The 23,558-nt window shown below is 46.2% G+C and overlaps 2 protein-coding genes across 2 annotated transcripts in view; both read left to right on the forward strand.

The window, feature by feature from the left end:
- The window catches only part of LOC106582188 (ephrin type-A receptor 6), a 218,615-nt gene extending 202,232 nt beyond the window's left edge, over nucleotides 1–16,383 (forward strand). The window contains exons 13-18 of the mRNA XM_014165015.2: nucleotides 10,198–10,259; nucleotides 10,361–10,570; nucleotides 11,321–11,470; nucleotides 13,553–13,746; nucleotides 13,847–13,996; nucleotides 14,604–16,383. Coding sequence (XP_014020490.1) covers nucleotides 10,198–10,259; nucleotides 10,361–10,570; nucleotides 11,321–11,470; nucleotides 13,553–13,746; nucleotides 13,847–13,996; nucleotides 14,604–14,712 — 875 coding nt within the window. The 3' untranslated portion in view covers nucleotides 14,713–16,383. The remainder of the gene's footprint in view (nucleotides 1–10,197; nucleotides 10,260–10,360; nucleotides 10,571–11,320; nucleotides 11,471–13,552; nucleotides 13,747–13,846; nucleotides 13,997–14,603) is intronic.
- A 1,070-nt stretch (nucleotides 16,384–17,453) lies between these two features.
- LOC106582160 (ADP-ribosylation factor-like protein 6) lies at nucleotides 17,454–23,234 on the forward strand. The gene is made up of 9 exons (XM_014164962.2): nucleotides 17,454–17,752; nucleotides 21,028–21,081; nucleotides 21,184–21,245; nucleotides 21,363–21,431; nucleotides 21,718–21,812; nucleotides 21,920–22,049; nucleotides 22,141–22,196; nucleotides 22,295–22,307; nucleotides 22,588–23,234. Exons 1-9 carry the CDS (start codon nucleotides 17,630–17,632, stop codon nucleotides 22,607–22,609), a joined length of 624 nt encoding a protein of 207 aa, XP_014020437.1. The 5' UTR covers nucleotides 17,454–17,629; the 3' UTR covers nucleotides 22,610–23,234.
- The last annotated feature ends 324 nt before the right edge of the window (nucleotides 23,235–23,558 follow it).

The raw sequence follows: 23,558 nt of genomic DNA on the forward strand, positions 1-23,558 counted from the left end.
CACAGTGCTATATTAACCAGACCATCCCCTGGCACAGTGCTATATTAACCAGACCATCCCCTGGCACAGTGCTATATTAACCAGACCATCCCCTGGCATGGCACAGTGCTATATTAACCAGACCATCCCCTGGCATGGCACAGTGCTATATTAACCAGACCATCCCCTGGCATGGCACAGTGCTATATTAACCAGACCATCCCCTGGCATGGCACAGTGCTATATTAACCAGACCATCCCCTGGCATGGCACAGTGCTATATTAACCAGACCATCCCCTGGCATGGCACAGTGCTATATTAACCAGACCATCCCCTGGCATGGCACAGTGCTATATTAACCAGACCATCTCCTGGCATGGCACAGTGCTATATTAACCAGACCATCCCCTGGCATGACACAGTGTTATATTAACCAGACCATCCCCTGGCATGGCACAGTGCTATATTAACCAGACCATCCCCTGGCATGGCACAGTGTTATATTAACCAGACCATCCCCTGGCATGGCACAGTGCTATATTAACCAGACCATCCCCTGGCATGACACAGTGCTATATTAACCAGACCATCCCCTAGCATGACACAGTGCTGTATTAACCACACCATCCCCTGGCATGGCACAGTGCTATATTAACCAGACCATCCCCTGGCATGACACAGTGTTATATTAACCAGACCATCCCCTGGCATGGCACAGTGCTATATTAACCAGACCATCCCCTGGCATGGCACAGTGTTATATTAACCAGACCATCCCCTGGCATGGTACAGTGCTATATTAACCAGACCATCCCCTGGCATGGCACAGTGCTATATTAACCAGACCATCCCCTGGCATGGCACAGTGCTATATTAACCAGACCATCCCCTGGCATGGCACAGTGTTATATTAACCAGACCATCCCCTGGCATGTCACAGTGTTATATTAACCAGACCATCCCCTGGCATGGCACAGTGCTATATTAACCAGACCATCCCCTGGCATGGCACAGTGCTATATTAACCAGACCATCCCCTGGCATGGCACAGTGCTATATTAACCAGACCATCCCCTGGCATGGCACAGTGCTATATTAACCAGACCATCCCCTGGCACAGTGCTATATTAACCAGACCATCCCCTGGCACAGTGCTATATTAACCAGACCATCCCCTGGCACAGTGCTATATTAACCAGACCATCCCCTGGCACAGTGCTATATTAACCAGACCATCCCCTGGCATGGCACAGTGCTATATTAACCAGACCATCCCCTGGCATGGCACAGTGCTATATTAACCAGACCATCCCCTGGCATGGCACAGTGCTATATTAACCAGACCATCCCCTGGCATGGCACAGTGTTATATTAACCAGACCATCCCCTGGCATGGCACAGTGTTATATTAACCAGACCATCCCCTGGCATGGCACAGTGCTATATTAACCAGACCATCCCCTGGCATGGTACAGTGCTATATTAACCAGACCATCCCCTGGCATGGCACAGTGCAATATTAACCAGACCATCCCCTGGCATGGCACAGTGCTATATTAACCAGACCATCCCCTGGCATGGCACAGTGCTATATTAACCAGACCATCCCCTGGCATGGCACAGTGCTATATTAACCAGACCATCCCCTGGCATGGCACAGTGCTATATTAACCAGACCATCCCCTGGCATGGCACAGTGCTATATTAACCAGACCATCCCCTGGCATGGCACAGTGCTATATTAACCAGACCATCCCCTGGCATGGCACAGTGCTATATTAACCAGACCATCCCCTGGCATGGCACAGTGCTATATTAACCAGACCATCCCCTGGCATACACAGTGCTATATTAACCAGACCATCCCCTGGCATGGCACAGTGCTATATTAACCAGACCATCCCCTGGCATGGCACAGTGCTATATTAACCAGACCATCCCCTGGCATGGCACAGTGCTGTATTAACTACACCATCCCCTGGCATGGCACAGTGCTATATTAACCAGACCATCCCCTGGCATGGCACAGTGCTGTATTAACCACACCATCCCCTTGCATGGCACAGTGCTATATTAACCAGACCATCCCCTGGCATGGCACAGTGCTATATTAACCAGACCATCCCTTGGCATGGCACTGTGCTATATTAACCAGACCATCCCCTGGCATGGCACAGTGCTATATTAACCAGACCATCCCCTGGCATGGCACAGTGCTATATTAAGCAGACCATCCCCTGGCATGGCACAGTGCTATATTAACCAGACCATCCCCTGGCATGACACAGTGTTATATTAACCAGACCATCCCCTGGCATGGCACAGTGCTATATTAAGCAGACCATCCCCTGGCATGACACAGTGTTATATTAACCAGACCATCCCCTGGCATGGCACAGTGCTATATTAAGCAGACCATCCCCTGGCATGGCACAGTGCTATATTAACCAGACCATCCCCTGGCATGGCACAGTGCTGTATTAACACACTACCCCTCAGTTTCACCTAATCAAAGAATTAGCCCAGCAGGAGAAGCTCTCCCTTGAGAAAGATACCCCCACCCCGAATGGGTCAGACCAGACCTCTTCATTATATACCCCCACAGACCAGCAACCCCCAGACCTCTTCATTATATAACCCCACAGACGAGCAACCCCCAGACCTCTTCATTATATAACCCCACAGACCAGCAACCCCCAGACCTCTTCATTATATAACCCCACAGACTAGCCACCCCCAGACCTCTTCATAATATACCCCCACAGACGAGCAACCCCCAGACCTCTTCATTATATAACCCCACAGACCAGCAACCCCCAGACCTCTTCATTATATACCCCCACAGACGAGCAACCCCCAGACCTCTTCATTATATACCCCCACAGACCAGCAACCCCCAGACCTCTTCATTATATAAACCAACAGACCAGCAACCCCCAGACCTCTTCATTATATAACCCCACAGACCAGCAACCCTCAGACCTCTTCATTATATAAACCCACAGACCAGCAACCCCCAGACCTCTTCATTATATAAACCCACAGACCAGCAACCCCCAGACCTCTTCATTATATAACCCCACAGACTAGCCACCCCCAGACCTCTTCATTATATAACCCCACAGACCAGCAACCCCAAGCGGAAAGTCAACCTCCCAGCACAGAGTACTACCCCCTCATTGAAATGAAGGATACATTCACCCAGCTGGAGGTAAGGCAGGTGGAGCTGGAACAGCAGGTGATTACACAGACCCAGACAACAGTCCAGCACAACAACACCCCCTTAACCAGACCCAGACAACAGTCCAGCACAACAACACCCCCTTAACCAGACCCAGACAACAGTCCAGCACAACAACACCCCCTTAACCAGACCCAGACAACAGTCCAGCTCAACAACACCCCCTTAACAAGACCCAGACAACAGTCCAGCACAACAACACCCCCTTAACCAGACCCAGACAACAGTCCAGCACAACAACACTCCCTTAACCAGACCCAGACAACAGTCCAGCACTACAACACCCCCTTAACCAGACCCAGACAACAGTCCAGCACAACAACACCCCCTTTACCAGACCCAGTCAACAGTCCAGCACAACAACACCCCCTTAACCAGACCCAGACAACAGTCCAGCACAACAACACTCCCTTAACCAGACCCAGACAACAGTCCAGCACAACAACACTCCCTTAACCAGACCCAGACAACAGTCTAGCACAACAACACCCCCTTAACCAGACAACAGTCCAGCACAACAACACCCCCTTAACCAGACCCAGACAACAGTCCAGCACAACAACACCCCCTCAACCAGATAACAGTCCAGCACAACAACACCCCATTAACCAGACCCAGACAACAGTCCAGCACAACAACACCCCCTCAACCAGATAACAGTCCAGCACAACAACACTCCCTTAACCAGACCCAGACAACAATCCAGCACAACAACACCCCCTTAACCAGACCCAGACAACAGTCCAGCACAACAACACCCCCTTAACCAGACCCAGACAACAGTCCAGCACAACAACACTCCCTTAACCAGACCCAGACAACAGTCCAGAACAACAACACTCCCTTAACCAGACCCAGACAACAGTCCAGAACAACAACACCCCCTTAACCAGACAACAGTCCAGCACAACAACACCCCCTTAACCAGACCCAGACAACAGTCCAGCACAACAACACTCCCTTAACCAGACCCAGACAACAGTCCAGCACAACAACACTCCCTTAACCAGACCCAGACAACAGTCCAGCACAACAACACCCCATTAACCAGACCCGGAGAGCTGAAGGTGGAGAGAGACATATCTGCACTCTGGACTGTAGTGAGACAACTTCAACAATATAAAAAGCAAGAGCAGAAGATGAAAAGAGCACTAGAGGAGAGGATCAGACTGCTGGAGGAGAGGGTGAGGGGGATGGCGTGTGACAGAGAACAACCCACTAGAGAGGTGGCCACCCCCGCAGAGAAGCCAGCAGAACAGCCCACCTCAGCTCCCGACATCACAGCAGAACAGTCCACACCAGACCCTGACCATAGTGTTAACATCACAGCAGAACAGTCCACACCAGACCCTGACCATAGTGTTAACATCACATCAGAACAGTCCACACCAGACCCTGACCATAGTGTCAACACCACAGCAGAACAGTCCACACCAGACCCTGACCATAGTGTTAACATCACAGCAGAACAGTCCACACCAGACCCTGACCATAGTGTTAACATCACAGCAGAACAGTCCACACCAGACCCTGACCATAGTGTTAACATCACAGCAGAACAGTCCACACCAGACCCTGACCATAGTGTTAACACCACAGCAGAACAGTCCACACCAGACCCTGACCATAGTGTTAACACCACAGCAGAACAGTCCACACCAGACCCTGACCATAGTGTTAACATCACAGCAGAACAGTCCACACCAGACCCTGACCATAGTGTTAACACCACAGCAGAACAGTCCACACCAGACCCTGACCATAGTGTTAACATCACAGCAGAACAGTCCACACCAGACCCTGACCATAGTGTTAACATCACAGCAGAACAGTCCACACCAGACCCTGACCATAGTGTTAACACCACAGCAGAACAGACAAATTAAGAACCCTAAGCCCAGTGGCTCTCACCCCCTCTGAGCCCCCCCCCTGTCAGCCACCCTGATAGCCCTCCTGACAACCCCCCCACATCGACTGAGGACATACACAAGACACAGATTGTACTCCTTATGGACTGAAACGGGAAATATATACAAGAAAAATAATGTTTTCCCAAACACACAGTCTCTAAACTCTGGTGTCCAAACACCCAGCGCGCCCTAGACCTTCTGTCTGAGGACCAACTAGGATCACCCAGCTACATAATAATACATACAGGCACAAACCACCTGAGAACACAGCAGGAAAGGGTGGCCACAGCACTGAAGGGAGTGATTGAGAAAGCTTCTTCTACTTTCCCCAACGCACAACTGGTTATCTCCACCCTGCTACCACGAAAATACTTCCACCCTGCTACCATACAGCAGGTAAACGCAAGTATTTCCCGTGACTGTGCCTCAAAACCAAATGTTTTCCTGGCCCACCACTCCACCCTGGACTTGAACAGCCTCTATGACCAGGTCCACCTATACAAGGCAGCAGTGCCCACCTTCGCCCGGACTCTAAAGGACATCGCTCTCAAATGCAGCCCCAACACTTCACACAGGAGTAACAGATCAATAGACACTCCGCCCAGAACAGCGAGACACTCCCCCCTGGACCTACACATAGAGGACACACGCTGAGAGGACCTACATCCAGACCACAACACCACCAGCCACATACACACCCCCACCCCAAACAATCAACACCCCCCCAAGTCAACCATGCACACACCCCATTTAGGCCCTCTCAGAACGGACCTATGCCCCTCCTGCCCACCCCATGCACCCCACCCCCGCAAAGAGGGCCTCAACATGGAAGTCACACATACGCCCAGGCTGTGAGCGGGTTAACAGGCCCAACCCCCACCCTTACACTAGCCCAAGCCAATGGCATGTGCCAGATGCTCAGCAGGCTCTGCTCACACTTACTGGGCTGAGGCCAAACCACACGACCAACAACATTGGACACTTTATGGAACACAAAGCCTTCACTATCTCATCCTGGAATATCCAAGGCCTGAGGTCATCTGCCTTTGGCCTAAAGAGCAGGAACCTGGACTTCATCAAATAAATTAGAAATACAGACATTGTCATCCAACAAGAAACCTGGTGGCCCTCTAGGTTACAGAGAGCTGGTAGTCCCATCCACCAAACGACCAGGTGTGAAACAGGGAAGAGAGGAGACGGACCCACTGGTTGCCCTCTAGGTTACAGAGAGCTGGTAGTCCCATCCACCAAACGACCAGGTGTGAAACAGGGAAGAGAGGAGACGGACCCACTGGTTGCCCTCTAGGTTACAGAGAGCTGGTAGTCCCATCCACCAAACGACCAGGTGTGAAACAGGGAAGAGAGGAGACGGACCCACTGGTTGCCCTCTAGGTTACAGAGAGCTGGTAGTCCCATCCACCAAACGACCAGGTGTGAAACAGGGAAGAGAGGAGACGGACCCACTGGTTGCCCTCTAGGTTACAGAGAGCTGGTAGTCCCATCCACCAAACGACCAGGTGTGAAACAGGGAAGAGAGGAGACGGACCCACTGGTTGCCCTCTAGGTTACAGAGAGCTGGTAGTCCCATCCACCAAACGACCAGGTGTGAAACAGGGAAGAGAGGAGACGGACCCACTGGTTGCCCTCTAGGTTACAGAGAGCTGGTAGTCCCATCCACCAAACGACCAGGTGTGAAACAGGGAAGAGAGGAGACGGACCCACTGGTTGCCCTCTAGGTTACAGAGAGCTGGTAGTCCCATCCACCAAACGACCAGGTGTGAAACAGGGAAGAGAGGAGACGGACCCACTGGTTGCCCTCTAGGTTACAGAGAGCTGGTAGTCCCATCCACCAAACGACCAGGTGTGAAACAGGGAAGAGAGGAGACGGACCCACTGGTTGCCCTCTAGGTTACAGAGAGCTGGTAGTCCCATCCACCAAACGACCAGGTGTGAAACAGGGAAGAGAGGAGACGGACCCACTGGTTGCCCTCTAGGTTACAGAGAGCTGGTAGTCCCATCCACCAAACGACCAGGTGTGAAACAGGGAAGAGAGGAGACGGACCCACTGGTTGCCCTCTAGGTTACAGAGAGCTGGTAGTCCCATCCACCAAACGACCAGGTGTGAAACAGGGAAGGGACTCAGGGGGTATGCTAATTTGGTATAGAGCAGACCTAACACACACACTATTAAATTAATCAAAACAGGAACATTTTACATTTGCCTAGAAATTCAAAAGGAAATGATCTTAACAGAGAAAATGTCCTCCTGTGTGCTACCTATATCCTCCCACTAGAATCCCCATACTTTAATGAAGACAGCTTCTCCATCCTGAAGGGGGAAATCAATCATTTCCAGGCCCAGGGACATGTACGAGTCTGTGGCGACCTAAATGCCAGAACTGGACAAGAACCTGACATCCTCAGCACACAGGAGGACAAACACTACCTGGAGGTGACAGCATTCCCTCCTCCATATGCCTCCCTAGGCACAACTATGACAACATAACCATCAAAAACAGGTCACAACTCCTGCAGCTCTGTCACACGCTGGGTCTGTACATAGTCAATGGTAGGCTTCGAGGGGACTCCTATGGTAGGTACATCTATAGCTTGGCAGTAGTACTGTAGACTACTTTATCACTGACCTCAACCCAGAGTCTCTCAGAGCATTGACAGTCAGCCCACTGACACCCCTATCAGACCACAACAAAATCACAGTCTTCCTGAACAGAGCAATACTCAATCATGAGGCATCAAAGCCGAAGGAACTGCACAATATTAAGACATGCTATAGACAGAAGGAATGTAGTTACCAAAAAACTATTAGTCTTTATTCTTTTGGAACGTCTGTGAGTGTAATGTTTACTGTTCATTTTTATTGTTTATTTCACTTTTGTATATTATCTACTTCACTTGCTTTGGCAATGTTAACATATGTTTCCCATGCCAATGAAGCCCCTTGAATTGAGAGAGGAAGAGAGAGAGGTGATAGAGAAGTGTGATCTGGTCAGCACCATAGACAGACAGCCTCTGATCACTGCTCTCTATCTCCAGCCCCCATTCACCATTGCTTCACTCTCTCTCTCTCTCTAACCTGGCTGGCTGACTTACTGACTGCCTCACAGAGCCCCCATTCAGGTCCGGCCTGGCTAGCTGAAGAAATCACTGGCCTATAGCTGAGCCAGATACTGAGGGTCCTGACCTGCCCCCTACCTCTCTCACTATAGCCGAGGAGCAGGCCAGGGATGTCAGCGCCAACGTTATTTCACTCAAACTGAACCATGTCTTGAAGAATTCATTAAATAGCCATTAGTTAACTGAAACTCAGTCCTCCAAAAAGTGTGATACAATTGAAATAGTACATTTTACAGGAAACCAAGTAATGACAAGGACCCCTGACTGAGGCCTGCTTCTGATCCAGCCGTGGCGGGTCACACTTTTCAACATCCCGTCCTGTTTCTTTTCTCATCTCAGATTGTATATTCTGATATTACAGTCTCACAGCGGGCCTGTCCTTACTGCCAGACTGTTGGGCCAATTACCCCAATGAACAGGATACTGTGAGGAGTAAACACAATGTCACTTTCGCGAAGCTAAACGAGCGATCGACAGAACCAATCAGCTGTAGTCTGTGTGAAGCAGGAGCTGTGAAATGTCTGATGAGTTTGAACAGTGGGGTTTCCTATAGTGTTCCCCCTCATTCATTAACATGGAGCCGTGGCACTCACTCTGTGTCAATGGATGGACAACACAACAGACAGGAAACATAACACAAATCAATGGGCTCTTAAACAGTGAAAACCGTTGTTTGATTAAATGTGTAGTTTTATGGGTCAATGTGATTTGGTTGTATGATTTCTAATGAAAGACCTGTCTTTAATGCATATTATTAGACTATATTAAGCTGTCCAGAGCTGTCGCTGTCGCTCTGTTGTGTGTAATCCTGTAATTAGTGCACTCAGCAGCACACTCACCCACTGGGGGATCACAGAGAGGAGATGGGTGCCCCATGGGAGGCAGGGGGAGACAGCCGATAAATACCCCTTTGTCCTCACCCCGGCCTCCTCCTTTCTGCTGTCCTGACTCCCTCTCCCTCCCGGGCCCCTCCTCTCTCTTCTCTCTCTGCCCTTACCGTGGCTCCTCATCTCCTACTCCCTTGACCTCCCGCCTGTCTACCTCTCCTCCCGGGTGTGACTAAAGAGTAATAACAGTGGCCAATAATTAGAACAGGCTGTTAATCAAACAGGATGTTAATTAATCCAATGGTGGATTACGGTCCACTCTCCCCAGGCCCATAGACCCTCACAGTGAAACAGCGTGCTAATGTTAAAGGCTAACGCTAATCCCTCCCCAGGCCCATGGACTCTGACAGGAAACAGCATGTTGATGCTAAAGGCTAATGCTAATCCCTCCCCAGGCCCATGGACTCTAACAGGAAAACAGCATGTTGATGCTAATGCTAATCCCTCCCCAGGCCCATGGACTCTAACAGGAAAACAGCATGTTGATGCTAATGCTAATCCCTCCCCAGGCCCATGGACTCTGACTGGGAAACAACGTGCAGATGCAAATGTTGGCAGCAGGTAGCCTAGATGCTAGAGAGAGTACCAACCCTTGAGCAAGGTTAAACCACAATCTGCTCCAACGGTGCTGTACCATTGCTGACCCTGAGCCTCTCAATGTTTGAGTGTCTGGAGGGGCTGGGACAAATGTCCATTAAACACAGAAATCTAGAATAAAGTATCTATTCTAACCCCCGGTCTAATCTTCTATTAACCACCATACTGAGAGTAACTCCACTCTGAGTCCTTCAGCAAACAGGGATTAATGAAACACAGGGAAACCTGAGCTAGTGTTCATTTGTTCCTCTTGGTTACGCTCTGCAGCAAATATTGACACAATGATGATACACAGACAGTATGCAAGAGATGACTACTGCTTGGCTAGTAGCATTACTGTAGAGGAAGGTTCTGCTGCTCAGACACGGGTGAGCTGGGTGGGGGCAGGCTCTTATTCCAGTCACATCTCTAGCACATCTGACTGACCTGGGGGTGCTGTGATTTCAGGCAGACCTGTGATGATTGTGGTGGAGTACATGGAGAATGGATCTCTGGACTCTTTCCTGAGGGTGAGAAGCAAATACCATTTGTTTATTGATTCTCAATTATAAACGAACAGAAAGACATAACAAATGAAAATCTCGCTCTCTTGTGTCCCTCTCTCCATTAGAAGCACGACGGTCACTTCACAGTGATCCAGTTGGTGGGCATGCTGCGTGGCATCGCGTCGGGCATGAGGTACCTGTCTGACATGGGTTACGTCCACAGAGACCTGGCCGCTCGTAATATCCTGGTGAACAGCAACCTGGTGTGTAAGGTGTCTGACTTCGGCCTGTCCAGAGTCCTGGAGGACGACCCCGAGGCTGCTTACACCACCACGGTAACTAGGAGCTTCCCCTGACCTTATCTGTGGTTTCAATAGCTTTCACTCATCTTTCTTTCCACTCGATCAACTGCTGTTATTTTGTTCTATTTCTGTTGTGTATAGTCTGTCTGTTCCAAAAACACATAGTTCTCTGAGTCTGCATGCCCTCGTCGTGACCTCGTCGTGACCTCTACTCTCAGGGTCACTCTGAGGGGAAGTGGTGTATTCTGGAAGAAAACGGGGAAGAGAGAACAGAAAGGATATTTTGCTTTTGGGGGCATCTGTAAACGATTTTCCGCTCGACAGAACTTTGGTTTGGTAGGGTGAGGGGACAGGGGGCGAGAGTAGGGGAAGAGAGTGGGGAGCAGGTTGGGTCACAGCCATAATATAGACTGAGGATTTGTGCAGACTGGTGATTTTACTCTTGCCCTCATCTGAAGAGATAGAAAGATAGTAGAGGGAGAAAGGCCAGGAGGAAGGTTAGTTCTGCTGTTAAAGCAGCTCAGAGCGTTTATTTGTTCTTTGACACAAAGTCTCAAACTGTGAAAATGTGTTTGTACACATTGAGAGACTTCAGAGAAGTGCATTCAAACTGAGACTGTTTAACATATGGTCTGTCAATTGCACATATTTCCTCAAGCTTGCATTGTCACAAACCAGATGGGACCTGACGTGTGTGTGTGTGTGTGTGTGTGTGTGTGTGTGTGTGTGTGTGTGTGTGTGTGTGTGTGTGTGTGTGTGTGTGTGTGTGTGTGTGTAGAACAGGGAGGTAAGATCCCTATCAGGTGGACAGCTCCAGAGGCCATCTCCTACAGGAAGTTCTCATCAGCCAGCGATGCCTGGAGCTACGGTATCGTCATGTGGGAAGTGATGTCATATGGGGAGCGGCCTTACTGGGAGATGTCCAATCAGGATGTGAGTTGTGGATGATGTCTTCTCTATGGAGTTAACCTGGGAGTCTTAACCTCTTGGGGCTAGGTGGGACGCTAGCGTGCCACCCGTGGTGCACTCCATCAACAGCAGGTGCATTTCAAGAGCGGCAAATTTGAATCCAAATAAATGTCAAAATTCAAATTTTTCAAAAATACAACTATGTTACACCATTTGAAAGATAAACATCTCCTTAATCTAACCACGTTTTACGATTTCAAAAAGGTTTTACGGCGAAAGCATAAATTTAGAGTATGTTAGGACAGTACATTTACAAGAGTTGTGTGTAATGTTTTGTCAAGTCAAAGACAGGGTCACCAAAACCATAAAACCAGCTAAAATGATACACTAACCTTTTACAATCTCCATCAGATGACACTCCTAGGACATTATGTTAGACAATGCATGCATTTTTAGTTCTATCAAGTTCATATTTATATACAAAAACAGCGTTTTACTATGGCATTGATGTTGAGGAAATCGTTTCCCTCCAATAACCGGCAGTCAAGTCAGCGTCACAAATTAAATAATTAAAATTAGAAAACATTGGTAAAATATTATATTGTCATTTAAAGAATTATAGATTTACATCTTTTGAACGCAATCAACTTGCCAGATTTAAAAATAACCTTACTGGGAAATCACACTTTGCAATAATCTGAGCACTGTGCCCAGAAAAATACGCGTTGCGATACAGACTAGACGTCATGTTGGGGAGATCTAAAATCGAAAATACTATGTAAATAATCCATTACCTTTGATTCTCTTCATCAGATGTCACTTCCAGGTATCACAGGTCCATAACGAATGTAGTTTTGTTCAAAAAAGCTCATCATTTATGTCCAAAAATCTCCGTCTCGTTAGCACATGATGTAAGCCAGCCGGACTTCTCGTCATGAACGAGGGGGAAAAATATATTTCCGTTCGTTCAAACATGTCAAACGTTGTATAGCATAAATCATTAGGGCCTTTTTAACCAGAACATGAATAATATTCAAGGTGGACGAATGCATAGCCTTTTATAACGTATTGGAACGAGGGTACCCAACATGAAGTAGCGCGCCAGGTGTCTAATGGGACATCACCGTTCCATGGCTCTTGTTCGGTCAGATCTCCCTCCAGAAGACTCAAAACACTTTGTAAAGGCTGGTGACATCTAGTGGAAGCAATAGGAAGTGCCAAAATATTCCTAAACCCCTGTGTTTTTCAATGGGATAGGTTTAAACTCAATACAACACATCAGGTATCCACTTCCTGTCAGAAAATGTCTCAGGGTTTTGCCTGCCAAATGAGTTCTGTTATACTCACAGACACCATTCAAACAGTTTTGGAAACTTTAGAGTGTTTTCTATCCATATATAATAAGTATATGCATATTCTAGTTACTGGGTAGGATTAGTAACCAGATTAAATCGGGTACATTTTTTTTATCCAGACGTGCAAATGCTGCCCCCTAGACCCAACAGGTTAATAGGGATTGGGTATCGTGAAACAACCTTCTTATGAGTGTCTTTACTGTATAATATCTAAAGTTTGAGATTCCACTGGAGGGAGAGCGAGAGGGGGGGAGAGAGGGAGAGAGACTGGCCAACGGAGGGGTTTAAAAGTTGTGGAGTCAGACCCTGGCTGACTGACCTCACGGTCTCAGGTCAATCGTCAGAGGGATGGAGGGGATTCATCCCGTCTCCCTGTGGAGTGTGAAAGCTCCTTGGTAATCCCCCTCAGCTCCTTACAGCGCACACCAGCACACACACAGCCCCTGGCCTCATGGGGATTGTGCTGCTGGAGAATTGCTTAGAAGTGCTTTCCAAGACAAATGCCCCCGCCAATCCCTGACTGTTGCTGCCTCTGCCTCATCACCCCTCCGCCCCATCCTGCCACCCGTCAGGGCTCAGAGAGGACATCAAGGCTACAGGCCAAATGAACAGCCCCCCTAACACACCCTGGAGGCATGCTTACTGTAGCTCTGATAAACTGTAGTAATACTGGCATAGTACACACTTCCTGAAATGGCTGGATGACATGAGCGAGTAGTGTGTGCTCATTCTCTCCCTTCATCCACCCCAGGTGATCCTGTCCATAGAGGAGGGCTACCGTCTCCCTGCTCCAATGGGCTGCCCCGTGGTTCTACACCAGCTGATGCTACACTGCTGGCAGAAGGAGAGGAGCCAGAGGCCCAAGTTCACTGATGTGGTCTCCTTCCTGGACAAGCTGATCAGGAACCCCAGCAGCCTGCTGGCCCTGGTGGAAGATATACAGGGGTACATCACATTCATGTCATTTAACAGACATTCTGATTTCACCCGCAGTGAAACCTTTTTAGTTCTTATTATATTCTCTTTTGTTTGATCCATCTGTCAGTCTAGCAGAATCCCCAGGAGAGGTGGTGGACTACCACATGTTCATCTCCATCGGGGATTGGTTGGATTCCATCAAGATGAGCCAATACAAGAGTAGCTTTGTGGCAGCAGGATTCAGCACACTGGACTCTGTGGCACAGATGAGTATTGAGTGAGTGGAGGGACTGTTCCCTACTTCAAACATTACTCTAATGTTACTCTAACTTTAACTAAACGTTACCGTTGCACTGTCTGCCCACCTTATCCTTCCAATACCTTAAGTTAACCCAACAATTTCCCCTAACCAATTGTGTGTGTGTGTGTGTGTGTGTGTGTGTGTGTGTGTGTGTCTTTATGTGTGTGTGTGTGCGTGTGTGTGTGTGTCTTTATGTGTGTGTGTGCGTGTGTGTGTGTCTTTATGTGTGTGTGTGTGTGTGTGTGTGTGTGTGTGTGTGTCTTTATGTGTGTGTGTGTGTGTGTGTGTGTGTGTGTCTTTATGTGTGTGCGTGTGTGTGTGTCTTTATGTATGTGCGTGCGTGCGTGCGTGCGTGTGTCTTTATGTGTGTGTGTGTGTGTGTGTGTGTGTGTGTGTGTGTGTGTGTGTGTGTGTGTGTGTGTGTGTGTCTTTATGTGTGTGTGTGTGTGTGTGTGTGTGTGTGTGTGTGTGTGTGTGTGTGTGTGTGTGTGTGTGTGTGTGTGTGTATGTGTGTGTGTGTGTGTGTGTGTGTGTGTGTGCGTGCGTGTGTGTGTGCGTGCGTGCGTCTTCTCTCTCCCCCTAGAGACGTGCGGAGGATCGGGGTGGTGTTGATTGGCCACCAGAGGAGGATCGTCAGCAGCATTCAGACCCTCCGACTGCAGCTATTACACGAGAATGGCTTCCATGTATGAGACCTTAAAACAGACAGATGGACAGAGAGCGAGCGAGAGAGACAGACAGACAGCCTCAGACAGGCGTACAGACGGACCATCTCAGCCCGGAGGCCTCTCATATTCAGACTACCACACACTTGGACCTTGATGCAGAAACTCCATAAAGCCAGACTGTTTTGTACACCTGAACCTGCTTCAGCCAGAGATGGGACAATACAGACAGGGACAGGACTCTGAGTACTGGCTGCCCCTGGCTCCCCCTGGGGAATGTATGCCTCGTTGCAGCATCAGTACTTATTATCCGGTAGAGCTGTAGATTTGGGAACGTGATCTACTACATGTTTTTGTGACCAGGATGTAGCTGCTAACAGGCGACCAATCAAAAGGATTGTCCTTAATTAATATGATATGAATTATTTTGAAGTTTGATAAGTAAGCGTTATCACAAGGTATTCTCGTTGTTTTTTTTAACCTCTCCAGAGTATCTGGGTATGCTAATACTTGAAGAAGAAGATGAGTCCGCTTTGGAAGTGCGGAGGATTTCTGAATGTTTTAAGTGTATAGAACAATTTATCGATTATAATCCTAAAATAATATTTATATCTGTGCAGTCTTGTATGTGAGCGCCCTAGTAAATCTGGATACTATCTTTATTTATTTAGCATTTTATCTAAATGAGCAATATATGCAGTCGTCTCAGTAACTACGATAAGAGAAATAAATAAATGATAGTCTCTTATGGACCTATAGACATTGAGAGCAGATTGTCAGCAAACCTCAACAGACTCTGTTACACGCTAACATGCTAGCTCTACAGGCCAATTGTGCAATGCTAAAGACTTATGGCAGCTGTTGGAAAACAATGTATATAGTAGGAATGGAAACCAACGCTGTTTGGCATACAGTGGTTGGTGTCATGATATGTGTTTGCTGTCAAGACTCGCATGTACGCCATGCTAGAGACAGATAGAGAGGAATGTTCTGCTCGGTGACAGACGCACAGAGACAGCAGCACCAAAGTCATATATATACACATCTCTTTATCTCTATATGGCCCTCAACCGCATTTTAATATCTCATAAACCTCTCCAGATCCACAGGTAGCGGAGGTGAACCAACCCAAACTCTGCCTGAAACCTGAAGACTTGCATTAGCTCCCCGAAGCAAATGCTTAGGCTTTAACTCAGCAGGGTAACACAGTCTTGTGCAGCACAGACGACCCGGGTTCAAACCCAGTCGGTCACACACACACCTACAGTATACAGTATGTTCAGGAGCAGGAGTCTGTACGGAGTAGAAGGAAGTTGTCCCTGGAAACTGAACGAAGGTCAGTTTACAATTTGACTCCCTAATGGTTGAGGTAAGGATGGAGGTAGGCTAGGCTGATCCTAGATCTGTGTTTTGAGGCAACTTCTACCGGGCTGGAGCTCATCTGTCCAGCAGGTGTTCACAGACAGACCTCTCAGAGGGAGGACACACTTGGCTCCTCCTGGGAGGAGAAGCCAGATCAGGCTGTTTAGCATGTCTTACTGCTGAGCAAAGGGAGAATGCTCTTTTGTACAAAGTACAAGTATACTTATAATTGTAGTATTTTATTTTTCTATCATTTTCAAAGAGACGTGGTAGATCTTGCACACTGTAAGAGGCAGTTTAAAACGGATATTTATTTGCAAATAAAGGTGAACGGTACTGGTGGTTAGATGTCTTGTTATTACTGACTGTTTCATTCTATGGATGGCATGTTCTTATAGGAGGCATTGTTTACGGGTACTGTTCCATCAGATGATGCCTCCCCCAGTACTGTGCCATCAAACTGTCCCTCCCCATGAGAAGGGTATCTGGTTGAACATGGCTGTATTTACTGGAAGTCTTCATTGGTGTATTGGAGTGTAAACGCAAATAAATGCAGTTTACCCAACTTTTTTATTTTGCTTGACACTTTACTCAACTTTGGAAAAATCTATTGAAAGTATAGAGAGCATAAGTTTTTTCACCGTGACTGGCGATCAGTTTACACATATCTTTTTTTGTTACCTCTACATCACTGGAAATACTTTGTCCACCGGTGTCCTGAAATGTTTGTAGAATATACTGTATTTCAGGTGGACTTTTAATGCTAGCCAGCAGATGGGGCAGTTGGACCATGCATCATTGTTTAACTTTTTATTTAACCTTTATTTAGCTAGGCAAGTCAGTTAAGAACAAATTTTTATTTACAATAACAGCCTACCCCGGACGACGCTGGGCCAATTGTGCGCCGCCCTATGGGACTCCCAGTCACGGTCGGATGTGATGCAGCCTGGATTCGAAGCAGGTACTGCAGTGACACCTCTTGCACTGAGATGCAGTGTCTTAGACCACTGCGTCACTCAGTACCATTATTAGAGCTAGGGCGATGTTGTGGATATCCAACAATTTGTTTACTGCTTGTGCTTATTTTATCAACTACGGATAAAGCAAGAGAAAACCAAGTTCTGCTATTGTCTTGACTCGTGATGTGTGTTAAATAATTAATAATCAACTCGTTTTTTGAATGCATATGCTACTACTATAAGAAGAATATATAAAAACACCAGTAGCCTGTACATATTCAGCATGACTGGAATACGTATAGGCTACTGTAGGCCTATGTAATAAACCTGTCCTCATGAAGTTGACATTATCTAATGTCCATCTCAGAATCACCCAATACTGTGAGTCAGATCAGCAGTAGGTTCAGAGCATTAATTCACTCTAATAGGCTTATTCACAGACTGGACTGCCAACCTGCTGTCTAGTTACCTAGTCCTCATATCCATGGAAACATTCTATTTTAGAACGTTAGACTAAATTGCAGCGAGAAATGGTAGAAACTTTCAATTATATATTGAGGGGGTAGGTGGCCCATACCGAATCCACATTTAAACCTTGGGATCGGATGTTTTAAGCAGGACAAATGGGCATGTTAGATAAACTGTCGGGATGGCTGGGTCTGAAGAAGAAAGAAGTGAACGTGTTGTGTTTGGGACTGGACAACAGCGGGAAAACCACCATCATCAACCAACTCAAACCCAGTAATGTAAGTCCACTGACATGGCCTAACTATAATTGAGCATATAGGTCTACTGTAGTCCATTGACTGATGTATTTGATTGTGTTCTAAATTGAAACGTATTAATGTGGTGGCCTACTGTAGGCGCGCGCGTCCTTTGCGCGCTGGCCTGTCAATGGAAAGAGACGGAGTTGTGTATCTGAGTTGAGTGAGCTGAGCCATGGAAATGGTGGTTATACATAAGCGCTGTGAGTGTTAACCATTGTGGTTATACACTATATGACCAAAAGTCGTTGAACAATCTATTCCAAAATCATGGGAATTAATATGGAGTTGGTCCCCCCTTTGCTGCTATAACAGCCTCCACTCTTCTGGGAAGGCTTTCCACTAGATGTTGGAACATTGCTGCGGGGACTTCCTTTCATTCAGCTACAAGACCATTACTGATGTTGGGCAATTAGGCCTGGCTCGCAGGCAGCGTTCCAATTCATCCCAAAGGTGTTCAATGGGGTTGAGGGTGTTCAATGGGGTTGAGGTCAGGGATCTGTGCAGGCCAGTCAAGTTCTTCCACACTGATCTTGACAAACCATTTCTGTATGAACCTCGCTTTGTGCACAGGGGCATTGTCATGCTGATACAGAAATGGCCTTCACAAAGTTGGAAGCACAGAATTGTCTAGAATGCCATTTTTGTATGCTGTAGTGTTGATTTCCCTTCACTGGAACTAAGGGGCCTAGCACGAACCGTGAAAAACAGCCCCAGACCATTATTCCTCCTCCACCAAACTTTACAGCTGGCACTATGCATTCGGGCAGGTAGCGTTCTGGCATCCGCCAAACCCAGATTCATCCGTCGGACTGCCAGATGGTGAAGCGTGATTCATCATTCCAGAGAACACGTTTCCACTGCTCCAGAGCCCAATGGCGGCAAGCTTTACACCATTCCAGCCGACGCTTGGAATTGCGCATGGAGATCTGAGGCTTGTGTGTGTTTGCTCGGCCATGGAAACCCATTTCATGAAGCTCCCAACGAACAGTTATTGTGCTGATGTTGCTTCCAGAGGCAGTTTGGAACTTAGTTTGGAACTTACAACATTTCCCAATGGGGACAATAAAGTCAAAGTCAGTAAAGTAATGAGTGTTGCAACTGAGGATAGATGATTTTCATGCGCTTCAGCACTCTGCGGTCCCATTCTGTGAGCTTGTGTGGCCTACCACTTTGCGACTTAACCATTGTTGCTCCTAGATGTTTCCACTTCCCAATAACAGCACTTACAGTTGACCGGGGCAGCTCTAGCAGGGCAGAAATTTGATGGACTGACTTGTTGGAAAGGTGGCATCCTATGACGGTGTCAGGTTGAAAGTCACTGAGCTCTTTAATAAGGCCATTCAATTTTATACACCTGTCAGCAACGGGGGTGGCTGAAGTAGGCGAATCCACTAATTTGAAGGGGTGTCCACATACTTTTGTATATATAGTGTATATTAGAGCTGTGAATTGTATGCATTGTGGTTATAAGCAGTGATGTAGTGGTAAACAAAAAACATAGGCTAAACTGATCGCCAGTCGCGGTGAAAAAAGTAACGTTCCCTATACTTTCCATGAAGTCTTTCCCAAAAGGTGGGTGTACAGTCATGCAAAAAATAAAGGTGAGTAAATTGTGTTTACTTGCGTTTACCCTCCGCTACACCACTGATTATAAGAGCTGTGAGTGTTATCGCATTGTGGTTACACATACGAGCTGTGTGTTATCACATTGTGGTTATACATACGAGCTGTGTGTTATCACATTGTGGTTATACATACGAGTTGTGTGTTATCACATTGTGGTTATACATACGAGCTGTGTGTTATCACATTGTGGTTATACATACGAGCTGTGTGTTATCACATTGTGGTTATACATACGAGCTGTGTGTTATCACATTGTGGTTATACATACGAGCTGTGAGTGTTATCACATTGTGGTTATACATACGAGCTGTGAGTGTTATCACATTGTGGTTACACATACGAGCTGTGTGTTATCACATTGTGGTTACACATACAAGCTGTGTGTTATCACATTGTGGTTACACATACGAGCTGTGTGTTATCACATTGTGGTTATACATACGAGCTGTGTGTTATCACATTGGGGTTATACATGCGAGCTGTGAGTGTTATCGCATTGTGGTTACACATACGAGCTGTGTGTTATCACATTGTGGTTATACATACGAGCTGTGAGTGTTATCACATTGTGGTTATACATACGAGCTGTGTGTTATCACATTGTGGTTACACATACGAGCTGTGTGTTATCACATTGTGGTTATACATACGAGCTGTGTGTTATCACATTGTGGTTACACATACGAGCTGTGAGTGTTATCACATTGTGGTTATACATACGAGCTGTGAGTGTTATCACATTGTGGTTACACATACGAGCTGTGTGTTATCACATTGTGGTTATACATACGAGCTGTGTGTTATCACATTGTGGTTATACATGCGAGCTGTGAGTGTTATCACATTGTGGTTACACATACGAGCTGTGAGTGTTATCACATTGTGGTTATACATACGAGCTGTGAGTGTTATCACATTGTGGTTATACATACGAGCTGTGAGTGTTATCACATTGTGGTTATACATACGAGCTGTGAGTGTTATCGCATTGTGGTTACACATACGAGCTGTGTGTTATCACATTGTGGTTATACATACGAGCTGTGTGTTATCACATTGTGGTTATACATGCGAGCTGTGAGTGTTATCACATTGTGGTTATACATACGAGCTGTGAGTGTTATCGCATTGTGGTTACACATACGAGCTGTGAGTGTTATCGCATTGTGGTTACACATACGAGCTGTGAGTGTTATCACATTGTGGTTACACATACGAGCTGTGAGTGTTATCGCATTGTGGTTACACATACGAGCTGTGAGTGTTATCACATTGTGGTTACACATACGAGCTGTGTGTTATCACATTGTGGTTATACATACGAGCTGTGTGTTATCACATTGTGGTTATACATGCGAGCTGTGAGTGTTATCACATTGTGGTTACACATACGAGCTGTGAGTGTTATCACATTGTGGTTATACATACGAGCTGTGAGTGTTATCGCATTGTGGTTATACATACGAGCTGTGAGTGTTATCACATTGTGGTTATACATACGAGCTGTGTGTTATCGCATTGTGGTTACACATACGAGCTGTGAGTGTTATCGCATTGTGGTTACACATAAGACCTATGTGTTATTGCATTCGTTGCGCTGCAATTATCCACTGCTTGCTTGTTTTCAGCTATGCTTATATGGCCCACTCTCAGACGACTGGAGACATGTTAGTCAGGTGAAGGTCAGTACAGCCTATTTCACCCTATTTTGGCATTTATTTTTGATACACTTCAGTTATTTTTTGTCTGTCTGCGTTTTGTTTGTGTGTGCGTGCGTATCACAGACCCAGACACAAGACATTGTCCCAACTATTGGCTTCAATATAGACAAATTCAAGAGTTCAAGGTAGTAATTCACTTGTAATGTAAACTATGATTAACTTAGTGAACCAGAAAAAGTAATAATAATTATATTACTATAGAGCGTTTGTTGATGCATAACATGTGTTTTGTCTCTACAAAGTTTGTCCTTCACAGTGTTTGACATGTCTGGTCAGAGCAGATATAGAAACCTATGGGAACATTACTACAAGTAAGACTTTACACCTGCACTGTTTATCTATATAGAACTGCATTATATGACATGACGTTTTAATCCAGAGGTGCCTTACCTCTAAACTTAGAGTAACCTGTATGGCCTGTAGAGCAGTTTTAGTGGTTACCCAACCCTAAATCTATCTCCAAGAGTTACCGCCCCCCGGCCATTCACTCTGAATCTACTTGCTTACCCCTGATGTAGAGAAACACATTGTGTTTTTTACCCTGTTGCTCCTCCTATCCCTTGTTGATGACATCGTTTTCTGTTGTGGTGTCCACAGAGAGAGTCACGCCATCATATTTGTCATCGATAGTGGAGACAAGTTACGAATGGTCGTTGCCAAAGAGGAGCTTGATACTCTTCTCAATCACCAAGGTAAGAGAATGAGACAGGAAGAGCGAGAGTAAGAGAGGGAGAGAAGGGGAGAAAGACAGACAGACAAACTTTCTTCACCTGTTCTCTGGTGTTCCTTCTCCCTCCAGACATCTGCAGTAGGAGGATGCCTGTGCTGCTCTTTGCTAATAAGAGTGATCTGAGAGAAGCCATGTCTTCAGTCAAAGTGTCTCAGCTGCTCTGTCTGGAGAACATCAAAGACAAACCCTGGCACATCTGGTAGGACACAACTCTATCACACACACAAGCAGGTACAGACACACACAGATTGTGTTGGGATAGGTTACTAAAATCTGTCCCTCTGTTTCAGTGCCAGTAATGCTCTAAAAGGAGATGGCCTACAGGAGGGGGTGGACTGGCTACAAGGTACATGACTGTGTGTGCGTGCATGTACGTGTACTTTTTTCTGATGGAATTTTGCCACCAATATTGAATCATTCTGTTTTGTTCTACCTTACCCATAGAGCAAATTGCACAGTAAGTATCATGTGAGCTCACATTAGTTTATGTCACTGTGGTGGACTTAGATGATGATGTTGTTGATGGGTTTGGAGCAGGGGAGACTGTATTCATTCTGTAACAGGTATAATGTTGATGATGATTCATCTCCCCTACTCTTAACCCTCTAGTGCTGTACTTTTCTAGTGTCGTTGTGGAACTTCAGGTCTCATTGTTGAGGCTGTTTGTTGTTGTAACTATCATCTCATGAATTGTCCATATATTTATAAACATATATTGTCCATATGTTTCTAAACAGATCATATCAGAATAATGAATGAAATGAAATGAATGAAAGGCTTACGATGAAGGATTGTGATGGAGAAGAGGGACCTCCACAACTACAGCATGGCTCCCTGTTTGTTTTTCCTTTCTATTTGTTACTCTGTCATGATGCGTACTGTATGATATTGTTGTAAAGTGTTGATGTGAAGTGTTGTTGAACCGCTTGCTGCAGTGAAGAGAGACCAGTCTCTGAGATGGATTCACCTGGGACAGCAGGTAGTCTAGTGGTTTTAAGAGCGTTGGACCAGTAACCGAAATGTCGATGGTTCGAATCCCCAAGCCAACAAGGTGAAAAATCTGTCAAGGTACTTAACCCTAATTGCTCCTGTAAGTCGCTCTGGATAAGAGCCTCTGCAGAATAACTAAAATGTAAATGTGTTCAGACTGTTACAGCACGTGATGTGTAACTGGGTTGTCTGATTGTGGAAAGATATGGTTAATGTATTCTGATGTTAAACATTTTACCCTCCGTATTTCTGAACTGTACTTCATGCTCGTTTTTTATGCCATTAAATGTGCTGTGATGTTTTCAGACATAGTACACCAGTCAGTGCTACAATATATTTCTATATATATTGGAATGTTTTAATGAAAACAATTAAAGGCGTAGCATTTGCTTGATTTGTTTAGTCTTGTTTCTTCTCTTCCAAGAGGATGACAATTTGTCTTTCTATTTGCAGGATCTGTAGATATATTGATCTCATATAGTAAGTGGAGATAATAGTGAATCAACACTTCAGACCGCAAAGGCTGTTTTAATCATTTATGCAAAAACAGATGAGTTTAGGTTCGATCAACACAGAAGTATCAAGTGCAACTAGGAAAGTATATTTCCTGAAGAAAATGTGGTGTGCTTGCTATCTTGCTTAAAAGGGAAAGGGATATACCTAGTCAGTTGTACCACTGAATGCATTCAACTGAAATGTGTCTTCCGCATTTAACCCA

Source organism: Salmo salar, chromosome ssa21 (assembly GCF_905237065.1).
Source record: "Salmo salar chromosome ssa21, Ssal_v3.1, whole genome shotgun sequence".
In the NCBI taxonomy this organism is placed as follows: Eukaryota; Metazoa; Chordata; class Actinopteri; order Salmoniformes; family Salmonidae; genus Salmo; species Salmo salar.

Bases quoted from the DNA above. Each gene is read 5' to 3' on its own strand.
- LOC106582160 (XM_014164962.2), top strand. From the start codon at position 17,630: ATGGGCATGTTAGATAAACTGTCGGGATGGCTGGGTCTGAAGAAGAAA. The intron at 17,753-21,027 runs GTAAGTCCACTG...GCTTGTTTTCAG, and splicing joins ACCAACTCAAACCCAGTAAT to CTATGCTTATATGGCCCACT. The intron at 21,432-21,717 runs GTAAGACTTTAC...TGGTGTCCACAG, and splicing joins CTATGGGAACATTACTACAA to AGAGAGTCACGCCATCATAT.